At 47.2% G+C, this 14,142-nt stretch overlaps 4 protein-coding genes across 4 annotated transcripts; 1 reads left to right on the forward strand and 3 right to left on the reverse strand.

Moving 5' to 3' along the window:
• Positions 1–2,415: 2,415 nt before the first annotated feature.
• On the reverse strand, positions 2,416–3,984 carry ATNIH1004_003021 (uncharacterized protein; the record flags this gene model as incomplete). Its single annotated transcript, XM_033567703.1, has 2 exons — positions 2,416–3,719; positions 3,786–3,984. The coding sequence occupies 2 exons, from the start codon at positions 3,982–3,984 to the stop codon at positions 2,416–2,418; spliced, it is 1,503 nt and encodes a 500-aa protein (XP_033429698.1).
• Positions 3,985–5,159: 1,175 nt separating this feature from the next.
• Positions 5,160–9,725, reverse strand: ATNIH1004_003022 (uncharacterized protein; the record flags this gene model as incomplete). The annotated part of the gene is made up of 5 exons (XM_033567704.1): positions 5,160–8,065; positions 8,118–8,351; positions 8,410–8,689; positions 8,748–8,974; positions 9,026–9,725. The coding sequence occupies 5 exons, from the start codon at positions 9,723–9,725 to the stop codon at positions 5,160–5,162; spliced, it is 4,347 nt and encodes a 1,448-aa protein (XP_033429699.1).
• Positions 9,726–10,563: 838 nt separating this feature from the next.
• Positions 10,564–11,349, forward strand: ATNIH1004_003023 (uncharacterized protein; the record flags this gene model as incomplete). Its single annotated transcript, XM_033567705.1, has 3 exons — positions 10,564–10,586; positions 10,711–10,813; positions 11,134–11,349. The coding sequence occupies 3 exons, from the start codon at positions 10,564–10,566 to the stop codon at positions 11,347–11,349; spliced, it is 342 nt and encodes a 113-aa protein (XP_033429700.1).
• A 234-nt stretch (positions 11,350–11,583) lies between these two features.
• Positions 11,584–13,415, reverse strand: ATNIH1004_003024 (uncharacterized protein; the record flags this gene model as incomplete). The annotated part of the gene is made up of 5 exons (XM_033567706.1): positions 11,584–11,696; positions 11,758–12,250; positions 12,309–12,640; positions 12,693–13,145; positions 13,205–13,415. The coding sequence occupies 5 exons, from the start codon at positions 13,413–13,415 to the stop codon at positions 11,584–11,586; spliced, it is 1,602 nt and encodes a 533-aa protein (XP_033429701.1).
• Positions 13,416–14,142: the final 727 nt, after the last annotated feature.

The raw sequence follows: 14,142 nt of genomic DNA on the forward strand, positions 1-14,142 counted from the left end.
CCTAAAACTATTGTTTCAAATTCACTCTCACTTTAAACGTGTTGCAAGTTGCAAGGTATTAAAAATGAGCTAGAATATGATATAGAACTGTAAGGATTTAAGATGGTAGGAGAAAACGGACTACTAAAGTGCAGTCTAGGTTTAAGTTCGGCCACCTACTCCGTACATTCCGATCTCGCATAGATTCCGAACACCGCGTCCATCCCACTTTTGTAAAACAACCACCTACCACACCACCAAACACGCCTATGGACGATTGCGAGATTGCCATTTAAGCAGCTATTTAATATCTCAAAGAATTTCATCTTTATAAGCTGCTTTAAGGCTATATAACTTACCCGTCACCACCTTTATGGCTGAATGAGGTGCACTTCAAAAGGCTATTACGTAGCTTCTAAGCGTTTAACTCCAGTTCAAGGGAGATTTCTTGCTGACTAGATTATAAGCCCGGATAAATAGGGATTTCTCCTAGTATTACCTGTACGCGTGAAATTTCCCTCCAGTCCTCTGCATCAATAGCGACACTGCACCGTTGGGAAAAGACTGGCTCTCTAGCATTAAAAGACGGAACCCACGCGTTCAAAGCTGTATAGGCCGAAGGATACTATTAAGCTGCGTACGGGGAACATAACGAGAACAGATCTGTACCTTTTACAAGCTTTTTTAAAAAGTAACCTCCAAATACTGTATACAGCCGGAAAATATGTGGAATATGGAGAAGCATGAAATTAGCCTTAGGATCTGTACAGACTTTAAAGTAATAGTAGAGCGTGGAAAAATCCAGCCGGAAAATAAAAGTAGGTGTTAATTATTAAGACTATGAATCTACCTAGTATGTTCGGCTGTTGGTTATTTTTAAATATTAATCTTTTAAACAACCTTGTTTTAAATCAAACACTATACCAGACTAGCTTTATACAACCTCGAATAATGGCTGGACATCAAATTCTATTGCTCTTAGCTGGTTAAAGGTTATTATTTTTTATCTGAAACAGCTCCACCGGATGGTCAAACTAGATTATTATTATTAGATGGCCATGGAAGCAATGAGTATATTGAAATTTTATTGGAATACCGTAAAAATAATACTCAAGTCTTATTTCTTCCACTCTATACCGGACACGTTCTTCAACCGCTTGATGTTGGCACAGGTAGTGTTAAAGCTCTGTATCGGAAGGCGATACAATGACTGGCCATTTTAGATGACGCGGCCCAGATTAAGAAAGAGTGTTTGATCCAATGCTATCGAAAGACTCGCAGTATAATATTAACAAATCTTTACTGCAAAGTGGCTGGAAAGTAGCTGGCTTATATCCTTTTAATGCAGACAGGGGGCTTAATAACCGCTTTGTAAGATTTGATCGTCCCAGACCTTCAACTCCTTCCTCTACTCAGCCGGTTTCCGAGGCCGAATTACTTCATTCCACTCCTGGGAACGAACATCAAGTCCATCAAGTAATCTAACTGCATTAAAACATTCCAAAACTGCCCTGAGATACCCGGATTTTCCTACAGAAGGTGAGTAAACGTATAGGGCAGCTGAATACGACCCCTTTGCAGGAGCACCATGTTTCATGCCTACAATTTCAAATCAAAACCTTGGAGAAGCCAAAGATCAAGAATAGGATTGAAAAGGATCCAAATACTACGTTCAGAAATATAAAGCAGATTATGAAAGCTATACATGAGGCCAAGAAAGAAGCTGAGCGTATCGGGGCCAGGGAGCCCGAATTAATTGTTAAAAAGCTGCAGATGAAGCTTTGCAGGCAGTTTTAAATGCCTTGTAATTTGAGTAGCATGCTTATTAGATAGTGCTTGTGAGATTCATGCATTTTTCTTAATGTAATGATTCAGCATGGTGTTCGGAATCTACGGGTGATCGGAATATAAGGGCTGAACTTGTTACAGATAGCACAATATTGAGCCTGGGGATATATCCGTAAAGAAGAGGGAATCTCGGACTTATCAATGTTGGACGGATGCGTGTGACATTGCTTGATAATACTAGGATCTAATGAGATTCTACTGCATAAGTAGGGTTACACCTCTATAAATATCGCCTGCACGACTGTTAGATCGACGTTAAATCTTAACACTCGTCTAAAAAATAAATCTGCAAGAAGTATTTCTCGATTGGCATTCTATTGCTCTTCTATTTAGTCTCAGGATTAAGTAACCATTGCAAATATCTTAGATATGCTTTGTAAATATTTTCCTATGTGAGCTAGGAAGAAATTTATATAATTAGAAGCTATTTTGGTCATTGTCAACCTGAATATGGGGTATAGTAACACTTTTGAGACAAACCTGGCTATCCATGCAAAAATGCTATAGGAAATTATAAACCTCAGTTCTCCGTGCCCATGAAACTGTATTGTTCGAAGGACACCGCCCAACGCAATTATTTGATTCCCGTCAAGGGGGTAATATCCCCCTCATAATGTCTAGGTACGCTGGTGGCATCGGATAGTCTTTCTGCCCCCCACAAAAAACACCAGATTCCGAAATGTGGTCCTCTGGGAGACGAAATCCCAGGGATGACGGAATAGTGGTGATTAAGGTTGGTGAGTGGCCCATAATGTTCCCGCTGGCGTGCTTCGGGTGTACGGCAGTGATTTCATGCGTCCTTGAATAGATAATCTGTGTGGGAACTTGGAGTGAGACTGAACGAGTGATAAAGTGTGACGATGCCATGTTGAAGGAGAGCGATAAATCGATGGTATAGATCCGTGAGATTAAACAAGAATGAAATGTTGGTACGAAGTCTTTGCTACTCGGTAGGGTGATAGGAACCGTGATGGATGTAGTGTAGTATGTACCTTCACGGAGTGAGGAATCGGAGAAACATTCTGTCCTAGGAATAGGCCCTGTTGCTTGCGATGTGGTATAACAGTCATGAGAAGTGCTCTTCACCCATTTAATAGTTTTAAGAGAGAACGAAGAAAGTGGTATGGATTTGAGAGCCGTCGCTCGTCTGGTATGAGTGAATGTCATGGCACCATGCTTAGGTGGATAGTCTTTCCATGGCTCCGCGGTGTAGAGGGTAGAGGCTTCAAGTTTACTGCGTATCGTATCCAGCCTAGGAGGTGGTTCATCGGAATCTGGACGATATCTAACTTGTACCTCGACAGCTGTAGGAGCCGCGTTCGAAGCATTATATTGCGGCGGTGATAGTAAAATGGGACGAGGTTCAGCGGTTGACAGTACCAAGTCTCCTAGCCTGTGTCCTGTGAATCTCGTCTTGAGAGTCGCGCATTTCTCGTTCATGACAGACGATTCATTTAATGGTAGCTGTAATGAATCCAAGGCTGGAAGGATGCGGACTTTCCTCGTGGCTTCGCCCAGAACTCTTTGATCATTCACTCTCGATTTCCTTAAAATGAGCACTCGAATTCCATAGGAAATTTGGCATGTTTCCGGTGCCATGTCATCCAAGATTTGTCTATCATCCGCGGTGATAGGGTCCCCAAGGGTAGGTGGGGTTCGAAGGTGTGCCTCTTTCATGTGCACATGGTCGGTTTCATGACTGCACGATTGGGGTAGAAGACGTCCTGGTACAACGAAAACAAAATTGAATTTGTATTTTTGATCAGGACTTAAAGTTCGAGACGCTGGGTACTCATTTTCATCGATTGGTTGCCTTAGCTTCAAGAATTTATGGCGTGCGCCAGTTTGACCTGTGAAAACAGTTGCCCTTGGGATAGATGTTTTCGATGTGCCTTGTGAACAGGATTAGTTTTCTGTAAAGGCCAATACGATGCTTCAAGGTAAAGTGCCTGCCATACCTTCGAAAGCAATGCCAATTTGATCAAATTGACACTCACGTTTGGCTGTGAGTGTAACGGTGCCCTCAATTCGATCATCTGTTAGATATGTGGCTCCGTCCAGAGCTGAATTGACAAGATCGATAGAAATATCTAGACCATATCGACGGAATGACTCAACCATATCAGAGCCATTCGAGAGTATTGAGGGGGCAGTCATGTTTCTGTGCTCGGGTCGACAAGTGCGCGCCCAATATCAACTATAAAGGAACGACGGAACCGGCCAGATATTCAGAAGTGACCTTTGGATTAGAACACGCGGACACATTTATTCTTAGATAGAACCGGAATTCTCTACTTCAAACGCACAAATATATTCAGGGCCTCGGAAATAATTCGTGCGGTTAGTAAAGAGGGCGCCGGGAATGACTTTTCCCGAGCAACGGGAATAAGAGTGGGTCGACATAGCTTCAGAAGTACTAAGTCGAAATTTTCATTAACAAATTCCCGGATGTTAGTGACAAGCCGATATCGCAGAATCAATTCACGCTCATCCCCTGACCAGTATCTTGTTAATAACTACAAGTGCTCGCATTGTGTACTAAGTTCGTGGCGGAGTCTTCTATAAGTTGATGCGATTGTCTAAAGTTGGTTCCTGATTTGGCATTAGGCATGAGCATTTCCATAGCTTTAGCCAACCTGACATAAACCAAGCATTGTTCTGTTGTCTCAGCTTCCGATCGGCATAGAATGCTCGGAGTATAATTTGACTTTCCCGAGGAAAAAGGGACGGGTAAGCGGGCGGCTGTAGCCGCATCGTGTTTATTCATAATGCTTATCCACTTAGTAGAAATGCACTGGCTATAATAGCGTTATGCGACGGTGCCATTAGCATCCACTGTACCTATGAACGCCTTTAGGTGCCGAATGGCTCCAATATCGGTTTGTCGATGATTATGCGCTCGATTCCGCTGTGTTTGGCACGAATTACCTAGACTGATTGGCACAATGAATTAGTTCCAAAAGTATGTCCTATCTGCGGGGAGAGACAGTCGGACGAGAGGGAGAAGAATCTGTTCGAAGCCTACGGCAGTAGACAACACGGATTGCTTCTTTCTTTAGCGTTATCCTTTATGTCGTAGCTGAACTTGCCGTTTAGGATCAGCAACAAAATTCGGAATGCGGTATCTCGCGCCACGGATTTATTGCCCTTGATAGGTTGATAACGCTTGTACTCGAAATCAAAAGCATATACTCTCACACAGATCCAGTGCCTGACGAGCAGCATGCATCGGAACGGCGAGGAATTTTACGTGGCATGCCCCATACATAATGTCTGATCTCAAATAATGTAATCACCGAGTTTGTTGATCGTCATCCCATGCACTTGATACATCAGATGCTGTCAATGGTAATCCCTTGAGTACTGCACAATTCCCGAAATTGGCTTGGGCTCGCCAGCAGTTCCTCCGGATGACCTGCCTCAAGAATACGTCCCTGATCCAGCACTACCACCAAATCACTGTCCAGAATCGTTCTCAACCGATGCGTAACACTGATAATCGTCTTATTCGCAAACTCCTCCCGAATAACCCGTTGCATGACCTCATCGGTTGCCCAGTCGACATTACTGGTTGCCTCGTCCAGCACGAGAATAGTGCCGGGCCTCAGCATTGCCCTCGCAAGACAGAAGAGTTGCTGCTGGCCATGCGACAGAGCAAGAATATCAATATCTGTGTCAAGGCCGCCGCGCTTCTGAATCTGTTCCCACAGCCCGACTTTCTCGAGCGCTTTCATGATCTGGTCGTCTGCAACTGTTTCGCTCGGCGACGCGTTGAAACGGACTGTCCCCGGAAGCAATAATGGATCCTGTGGGATTGCGTTTAACCGTGAACGCACTCTCTGCCGGGATGTGCTATTGAGGTCAATCTCATCGACCATAATGCTGCCGCTCTGGAGTTCGATCATGCGGAACAAAGCACAAAGCAAGGAGGACTTTCCGCTGCCTGTTCGGCCACATATTCCGACCTTTTGTCCGGGCTGGATGACAAGGGAGACATGCTTGAGAACAGTGTGTTCCATGTCACTAGCATATGAAGCCGTGATATGTCGAAACTCCACCGCGCCGCGAGTTGGCCAATTTTCTGGCAGCAGTGTTCGTGACCGGGGACCCTCTTCCTCTGAGACGGTCGTTTCTACGAACTCCTTGACACGGGACACGGCTTGTAAAGACGTCTCCAAGTCTGTGTAGTAGAAGATAAACTGAGATAAACTCTGGCTGAAACCGAGGATGTTGAGCATCGCAACACCCAGGCGGCCCCCATTTGTGCTGCTTGGCAACTGAGTTGTCAGACTTATCAGCAGAATAGCCAGTGCTGCAACTATGAGATCAAGGACAAAATTCAGCCAGCGTTGGATGCAGTAGAGGAGGTAGACCGGACGCTGCGAGGCATCCAGCCGTTCTTGATTACGTCGTTCGAATTTCTCTTGCCAGCCGAGCGCGCGGATCGTCGGGAGACCTTCAAGGGTCTCGGAGATGCTTGAGAACAATGGAGATTTCAGTTCCAGGTCCAGTAAGCGAAGCTGTCTCGACGTCCGAAGATAGTATCGTTGTAAAGCCCAGGTAGTACCGAGGCAAAAGGGAATCGCAAAGGCCAGGTAGGTAGATCCCATGGCTATAAGGGCAATCTGTGCTAGCGCTTGGAAAGCCATCGGTGTTGCTTGCATCGTAGACACAGGCAGGCGACTGTTGATCAGCGACATGTCCTGACTGAATCGGTTTAGGGTAATCCCCGAGTCTACAGACGAGAAGAATGACATGGGTGCATGAAGAACGGAATCAAGGAGATGCCAGTGCAGCTTCGCCGCTGAGACTGGTACGATGGAGATCATCATGCACCAGATGGTCGAACTATAGTTCATGATGGCTCCGATGGCCAGAGCAAAGTAGACCCCTAAGAAGGACCCATCATCGGGATTCTTAGATTCCGTCCACCACTGGGCCCAGATCTGGGTGAAGCTGGTGCAGATTACATACGCCAGGCTTGTAAGGAGAAATATTAACCCACGATACCATCCGATGGACTTCAAGTAATACATCAAGACAGCTGAATCGGATATATGCTTCCTTTTTACAACCGGGGTAGGAGCAGCACGTGGCAATGACTGATTTGCTCCGCTTTGACTTTGGCTTGAATAGAATGTATCAGAAGCTGGTTCCAAGCTGCGATTATCTGCCATGGTCGTGTCTGAAGGGCAATCAGCTAACAGGCGTCGGACTGGTCCCTCTCGACCACTTAGCTCTCTGAATGAGCCATGTTGTTCAATACGACCTCTTAAATCCAATACAATGATATTGTCCGCAGATCGAAGATGGTGCACTGACTGAGTGACCAGGATAACCGTCGCTCCAAGTTGCTGGAAGAGTCCCGTTTTGGACAGTAGACGATCAAAAACCAATTTCTCAGTTCGCGCATCGAGAGCACTCAAGGTGTCATCCAAGAGAACTAATGGCGCTCGAGCGTAGACAGCCCGGGCCAGGGCCAGCCGCTGCTTCTGCCCACCGCTTAAGCTTGTTCCCCGACTCCCAACCGTAGTATCATCTCCGTCAGGTAGTTGTTCAATGTCTTCAGTCAACGCGCAGCACCAAATCACCCTCTTATACCAAGTTTTGTCGTACGGGGATTGGTTCAGGATGTTCTCTTTGACAGAGGCGTTAATGAGCCAAGGCGTTTGCTGGCAATAGGCAATGGGGGAATCATTTACCATCACTTTGCCACTGGAAATCGTAATCTCGCCGAGGAGGGCGTTGAGCAGTGTGGTCTTTCCACAGCCCACAGGGCCGATGACTACATTTAAGAGGCCTTTCCAGATTTCAAAGCTCTGCTTGTGGAGGATTGGATGTGAGTCCGCGGAGTAGGAAATATCTGCCTCTTGCACTGAAACTGCATGTTTATTGATAGCTGTGCTTCTCCAGGTCATCCCCAAGTTCCCCAATTCAAGCTGGTTTTCGCTTATAATTAGCTCCTTCGCGCTTTCTCGGCTACTTGCAAGCCCTGTACCCCTGCCATCGACACGATCATCAAGCCGAAGATAAGCCTCGATACGTGTGAAGGAACCGAGGGTCCCAGCAAATGAAGGAATGGAAGATAAGGCCTTTTGCAATGGAATGGCGAGCAACTGGGTCAGTGAAAGTGAGGCGAAGATCTGTGCTGCGACGGAGTCATGTCCATGGTGTGATTTAACACCGTATATATAAATGAGAAAAGCGAGCGGTGCAGAAAATTGCAAAGGTATAGTTGCTAGAGTCGTGAGATTAGTTCATATGCTTGTGCTCTCGGGAGGATAACCTACAGATTATGGCCATGTACGCAAAGAAACTCCGGTAGCGCTTGGACAAATCCAGCTCGTAGACTCTGGCTCTCTGGATCGTCCAAGCAATAGTCTCCTGCAGGCCCATCATTTTGACGCTTTTCATGTTTCTGAGGACTGATGATGTGAGGGTTACCCGCTTCTGGATCGCTGCGCCCCATTCCCGTTGGCGCCGTGGGATATACTTCGCGATTCGCGTATTTGCGGCCGTAGCCACTATTTTGAAGCTAGTCAACAAGCGAAGCCTGGAATATTAAATGGCATTTAGACATACGCAGAGCGAGTAATACTGGGGCAATACTGGCCCAACCTAATTGCCGTTCCAGCAGCACGAGGGCTAATATTGTTTCAATGCTGCTGGCCCAGATCTCATGACCACTTTCAACGGTCAGGCCAATACGATCCACATCCGAACTGGCCAGAGTTAATGCGGCCGAAGATTTGGCTTCGTTCAGATGTAGTCTCAAGGTTTTGCGGTAGATGATGCTCACAAGGGAGCCGCGTATCATGACGGTGGATCGGTATACTTTGAGATTGTAAAGACCAGTGCTCACCTAAAAGATATGGTCAGCACCATCCCTTTCCGTTCCTGTAGCAGTTATGTGCACTCACTGCAATTCCGATGTAGACAATGGCTGTCGCTCCGATCAGACCATAGCCGATATTCCTGTCACGGTCTGTATCAGGGAGCTGCACATAATTGACTACGCTGGCCAGCAAGAGTGGCTGGCAATACTTGAAGCCAATCAGTGCGATACGAGGGGGCACTGGGGAGAGCAGGGGCCATTTCAGTGTGACTGCAGTTGTCATAAGCAGGGCATACGGCCTGGTTTGCTTGGCTGTTTGGCATTAGTCCTGTTGCCGCTGTAAGACTCAGTTCGCCTGCTTACTTTTCAGCCAGACATTCTCTATGGCGGCGCCTAGTTTTGCGGCGCTCATATCTGGTTCAAGCGGATACAAGTCCTTCAAGCGCAGGGTACACTTGTAGCCAGCGAGAAACAGACGGTTCAACCACCAGAAAACAGTGCGATTGTATATGCTGCTAGTGGTTTCAGGTGACAACTTGAGGCCTTGTACTTGTAAGCTTGCTCGTTTCTCGCGTCCTTCCAGGACTGTGATTATCAATTTAATCGCCAACGCCCCAGTAAATGCAGCTGCGATCGGAGTATTGGAGTTGCGAAGCCATAATGATCGAGCTTGGACGGCATCAAACAGGACTGAAAAGAACAAATAGATGCTAATTAATGTGGACGGCCTGACGGATCGCTGGTGCTCGTAATGGGAGAGAAGAGCGAGCATGAGCGCAGCAACCAATGAGAAGACAGCAGCCGGGATGGAAGCAGAAGTTTGCAGGGATGTCCTCAACGACCACAGGGGAAGCAGGGTCAACTGAAAAACGATCAGGAGAGTGATAGTGCCCTGATGGCGCGAGAGCAAAGACTGTGTCAGCCCTGTTCCAAATGTAAGCGCTGGGGAATTCCGCATTACCAATTTGACGAGTTGGCTCCTCGATCTGCGGATAACTACTGGCGCTCGGCAGAGCTGCCACAGCCGAGGACCACTGGAAACCAAAAACAAGATTGATGGCATGGTTGAAAGCCAGATTTGTTCAAAATAGATAGTAAAGTCAAACCCCCCTTGACAAGGCGTTGGCAAGGTCGGTCCCCAGGAGTGGTCTGCTTGTAGACATGGCTCTGAAGGCATTGTCTTTGTGGGCGATGAGAAAATGACAACAGAGACCTGGGAGAGGCGGTTAATTCCTTCCTATACGGTCCGACCCAGAAGAGAGTAATGCAAAGATGAGAATTTTTGCTTGTAGACATCACGTTGGATTTTAGCGTAACTTGACTTTGGGGAATTGCGAGAAAGGAGGGATGACGATAAGAAAATGGGACTGGTGTTTGGATTCATAATATGTGGGGCTAAAGGGGCTGAGTGACTCCTCAGATAGCAAGACCCCTAAAAGATAGCACCTAATACCTATGTACGCAGTATTCAGTACCACGTATGCTCACACATGTTGGAAGCAACGAGAGACATCATTCCACTACAATGCCTGGCTCTTTGGCGATCTATACGATGACAGATATCGTATTTGAAAATTACTAACGCACTTGTTTACTTCTCAGCCAACAAGCACGCACCTGATCCGCAACAACTATGCTCTATATATTCTCAACCCCCCATTCCTCTTCCCTTGTCCAATTTATTTCTCATAGTATCGAAATTCCTATTGGATAGTGTTGGATGGAAACTGACACGGAACTACCGATTACCAACAAAGACCAGCAACCTGTACACCTCAAGGTCGATACTCCAATGGGCGACGTCGCGTAGAATGTCAATCCCTGGAGTGTCAGCGGCGCCGTTGTGGACGGGAAGCCGAAAGAGATCAACTGCGATCGCCTGGTTGATACATCTCGGTCATATGATTCCTTTTACCTTTACAAAGTATGTCTTCTTTGACTGCCCCCCGAGAGAAAAGGATGATGATAGTAGCATTTTGCTAATGACCATCCTTCGACTAGCGACACTATTGGCAAATCCCACTACGTTGCTGTCTAATCAGCAATAGCATTGGCAACGACGTTCACGTACATCTTCGGGCCAGACCAGAACGAAAACTCAAAGATACCCTCTCTCATTACGTGCGCGATCGATCAAGATCCTACTTCAGAGTGTGTCGTGATATAGCGCCTCGTCTGGGCTATCCCACGCCGGCCTCGAGCCATGCCAAATTCTTCCCCGCGCTCTAAGGCCCGGGATCTAAGATGAGCGCATCGGTCGACTCCAGCGCGATCTTTATGAATGACTTGCCGAAGCAGACGTAGGCTACTGTTCACGCTTGTCAAACTGTAGCTGAATCCGTCGGGCTAACGGAATCGCATCTTGTCCACAGTGAGAAATAGATCAATAAGCACGCATTCTCCAGCGGCCGCGATGCGGTAGAAGAGCAGCGCCGTGTCGGTGGCAAACAGAGATCGACGTAGCCTTCCAGTATCTGAGTTTCTTCGATAACGATGAAGAGCTGGAGCAGATTCGGACGGGTTATGCGAAGGGAGAGTTGCTGACGGGAGAATTGAAGTGCATCGCGCAGCTTCAAAAGTTTGTCATGACCTACCAGGAGCGCCGCGCTCGGATTACGGACGAAGTATTTGACGAGTTTACGAGAGTGCGTCCGTCTATTGGAACGGAGCAGTGTCGACTCCCCTAGTATTATTGAATTGGTGGACGATACATAGAACACTGTTCTGACAATTTCCGCTGCGTGCCTGGCTGGATATTTATACATGCTAGCACATCAACCTAGCATATCATGTTCGTTCTCTTACTTTGTATATACCTCGTATTGATGACTGACAACAATGACCAAATTGAAAGACTCTCTTCTGTTCTTGTCCACCTTACAGTTGTCCCATGTCTTGAGTGCAGGAAGGAAATAGCCGGCTTATTTGAACCCTGGAATATCTACAGTGAATGGTTCCCGGCTCTCAAGACTGTCAATGCGTCCGAGCAAATACTCGAGATGTCGAAAGGCAGCACTAGGCTGATACTGCGGCACTAGAGCCAACATGTTACCAGCTCAGACTTTCGCCCGTTGATAGAGATCATTCAAACTCACCCATATGCCCGCAAAGCTTGACCTCAACAAAAGTCAGTCCTCTCTCCGTACGAATTTTCCCCATAATTCCAGACCCAGCAGATAGTATTTCATCGGGAGGCACGTAGAAGTCGCCATCCGGCGGACACTGGAACCCCTGCACCCCGCCCCAGGTCATATTCTGGATCGCGAACAACGTTGCATTCGGCAAGACGGTATAATCCATTTCCCCCTGTCCGATGACCACGCGGGGGACCCTTTCAATGACACCAGGGAGCACAGTTTGTGAACTCCACAGTCCTGCTGCGGCAGTTTGATCGGTTCCGTTGACGAAGACGGAAGTGTCGCTGCATTCTGTCCAATTAGCCGTGGGAGGGGCATTGATTGCTTTTTTCACATCTGGGCGGTTGAAGTAAATGGATGCTCCTGCGGGGAGGTAGTCGAACGCGCTCGGGGCACCTAGCACGTCCCAGAGATTCGGACAGGTAGTTGCGAGATGGTACGGGTTCCAGCACTGGCAATGGCAGAGGTCAACCTGATTGATCTCGGGGCCTTCGCCGCATTTTTCTTACCGGATTCGTGATAAAGGCATTGTTGCCAATTTCCATGTAAAGGTCGCAATTGCTTTGGATCGGAGGCATTGTTCCGCGTGGAGGGAATACAAAGTGATCATGGATATAATCGATATAGCCGCAGGCCGCTGCTTTATCCCGTATGTGCGCGCTGAAGGTATCGTTGAATGCGAACAACCTCGACCACACTTCATAAGTGGGATAGGCAAAGAGTTCCCTCTCAACGGCTCGCGTGGCCAGCGTTGGATCGTAGAGCATAATTCCATCAAGGTTATACAGGTGTGGATTCTTGGCTTCAAGCATCGCATGTGCGATGTAGGGCACAAACATTCCTGACACATCCTTAGCGCCTTACGTATGTCATTCTATGAAATCATATCTTACCTGCGTAAGACTCCCCAGTCACATACACCTTGCGACCGTGCAAGTCAAATAACTCTATGAAGTTCTTGAAGAAGCCTAGGAACTGCTCGGCCACGTCCAACTGCGAGGTGACGTTTGCATCACCCATGGAGAATCCAGTACCGACAGGCTGATCCACCCAGAGCATATCTGTGAGGTAATGCCAGCTGTACGGGTTAGCAACAGGCTTGAACGTGCCATACTGCCAGGTGAATGGGCCGTTTTCCTGTAGCAGACCCTCGAGGGAGCTGCACCCTGGACCCCCATTGAGCCAGATGGTGATAGCGTCGGTAGCACTTGAGCTGGCAGCAGGGAAATACCAAAAGTAAAGCTGACGTCTTTCCTCTGGAAGATCGGAGACGGGCAGTAGACCAGCGTAGGATTCACCTACGTCAAAGTCCACGTCTGGAATTGCGGTGCCATTGACAGCATATGCTGAACTACGTCAGAGACAGTGATTCCCTCAGTGGTGATGAGCCAGGAATAATTGGTACCTTCTGTCTGTGGGTTCAGGTATTTGGGATTGTTTTTGACCTTTCGCGGCTTTCTTCGAGCACCTTTGGATAAGAGATGCTCTCTCCGTTGACGGAGAAGGGAGCCATGACTGAGTCCCGGTCCACTGGGCTGGTTGAATAGACCATTGGCAGTGGATATACTACAGACATGAAGCCAGATCTCCAAGAGTGTAAGAGATCCAAATTTCATGATTCCGTTTACTAAAGGGATGCGGAATTAGCTGTGAAATAACCCTGTACAATCAGTCCACAGTACCAAGGACATGCGCAATAATTCCTGAGATGGCAGTGAAATGCAATACTCCAGTCCGAGGCAAGATATTTTGGTTCACCGTCTACCGCTTATTCCCGGCCACCCCCCCCCTCATTTCAAAATCAAAACCATCTCCGGTAAGCAAATACCTCAAGTGTTTTTGAATAACGTCGCAGCCTGTTTAGCCTGTCATTTTCATGGCCGAGTCTTACTATCACAAGGTCAGTTACAGTACTCCATAGTCGTACAGGGCTTGTGTCAGCCAATAGGCCCACCAGTTCCAACTTCTCCAACAATTACATACAGATAATATTAATTATTTTCTTGGGTTATGAGCTTGTGAAGCTTATCTTTGCTTGGTTTATTAAAAAATAAGTAGTCGCGACTAGTGAAACTTTATTTAAGATCCTTCTAATGTAACATTAAGCAAGGATCATGACAACACGACCAAGAGATCTAAGCCGCAAGGTCTTATCTCACCAAAGTTGGTAGCACAGGCTAATGCAGCAGGCTTTGTTGGTCACGGAATAGAGGCAGTTGCTATTTGCAAAGTTCCAGGACGCAATCCTTCAGAGGTGGGGGCCGTGGCGTTGTGCAGACGATCAATATATCCATCATCAGTAGGGCACGAATCAAACCGGCTGCAAGTGAGAGTTCTATTGGT

The sequence above is a fragment of the Aspergillus tanneri genome (assembly GCF_003426965.1).
Source record: "Aspergillus tanneri strain NIH1004 chromosome Unknown AapTan_1_pilon_pilon_pilon, whole genome shotgun sequence".
Taxonomy (NCBI): Eukaryota; Fungi; Ascomycota; class Eurotiomycetes; order Eurotiales; family Aspergillaceae; genus Aspergillus; species Aspergillus tanneri.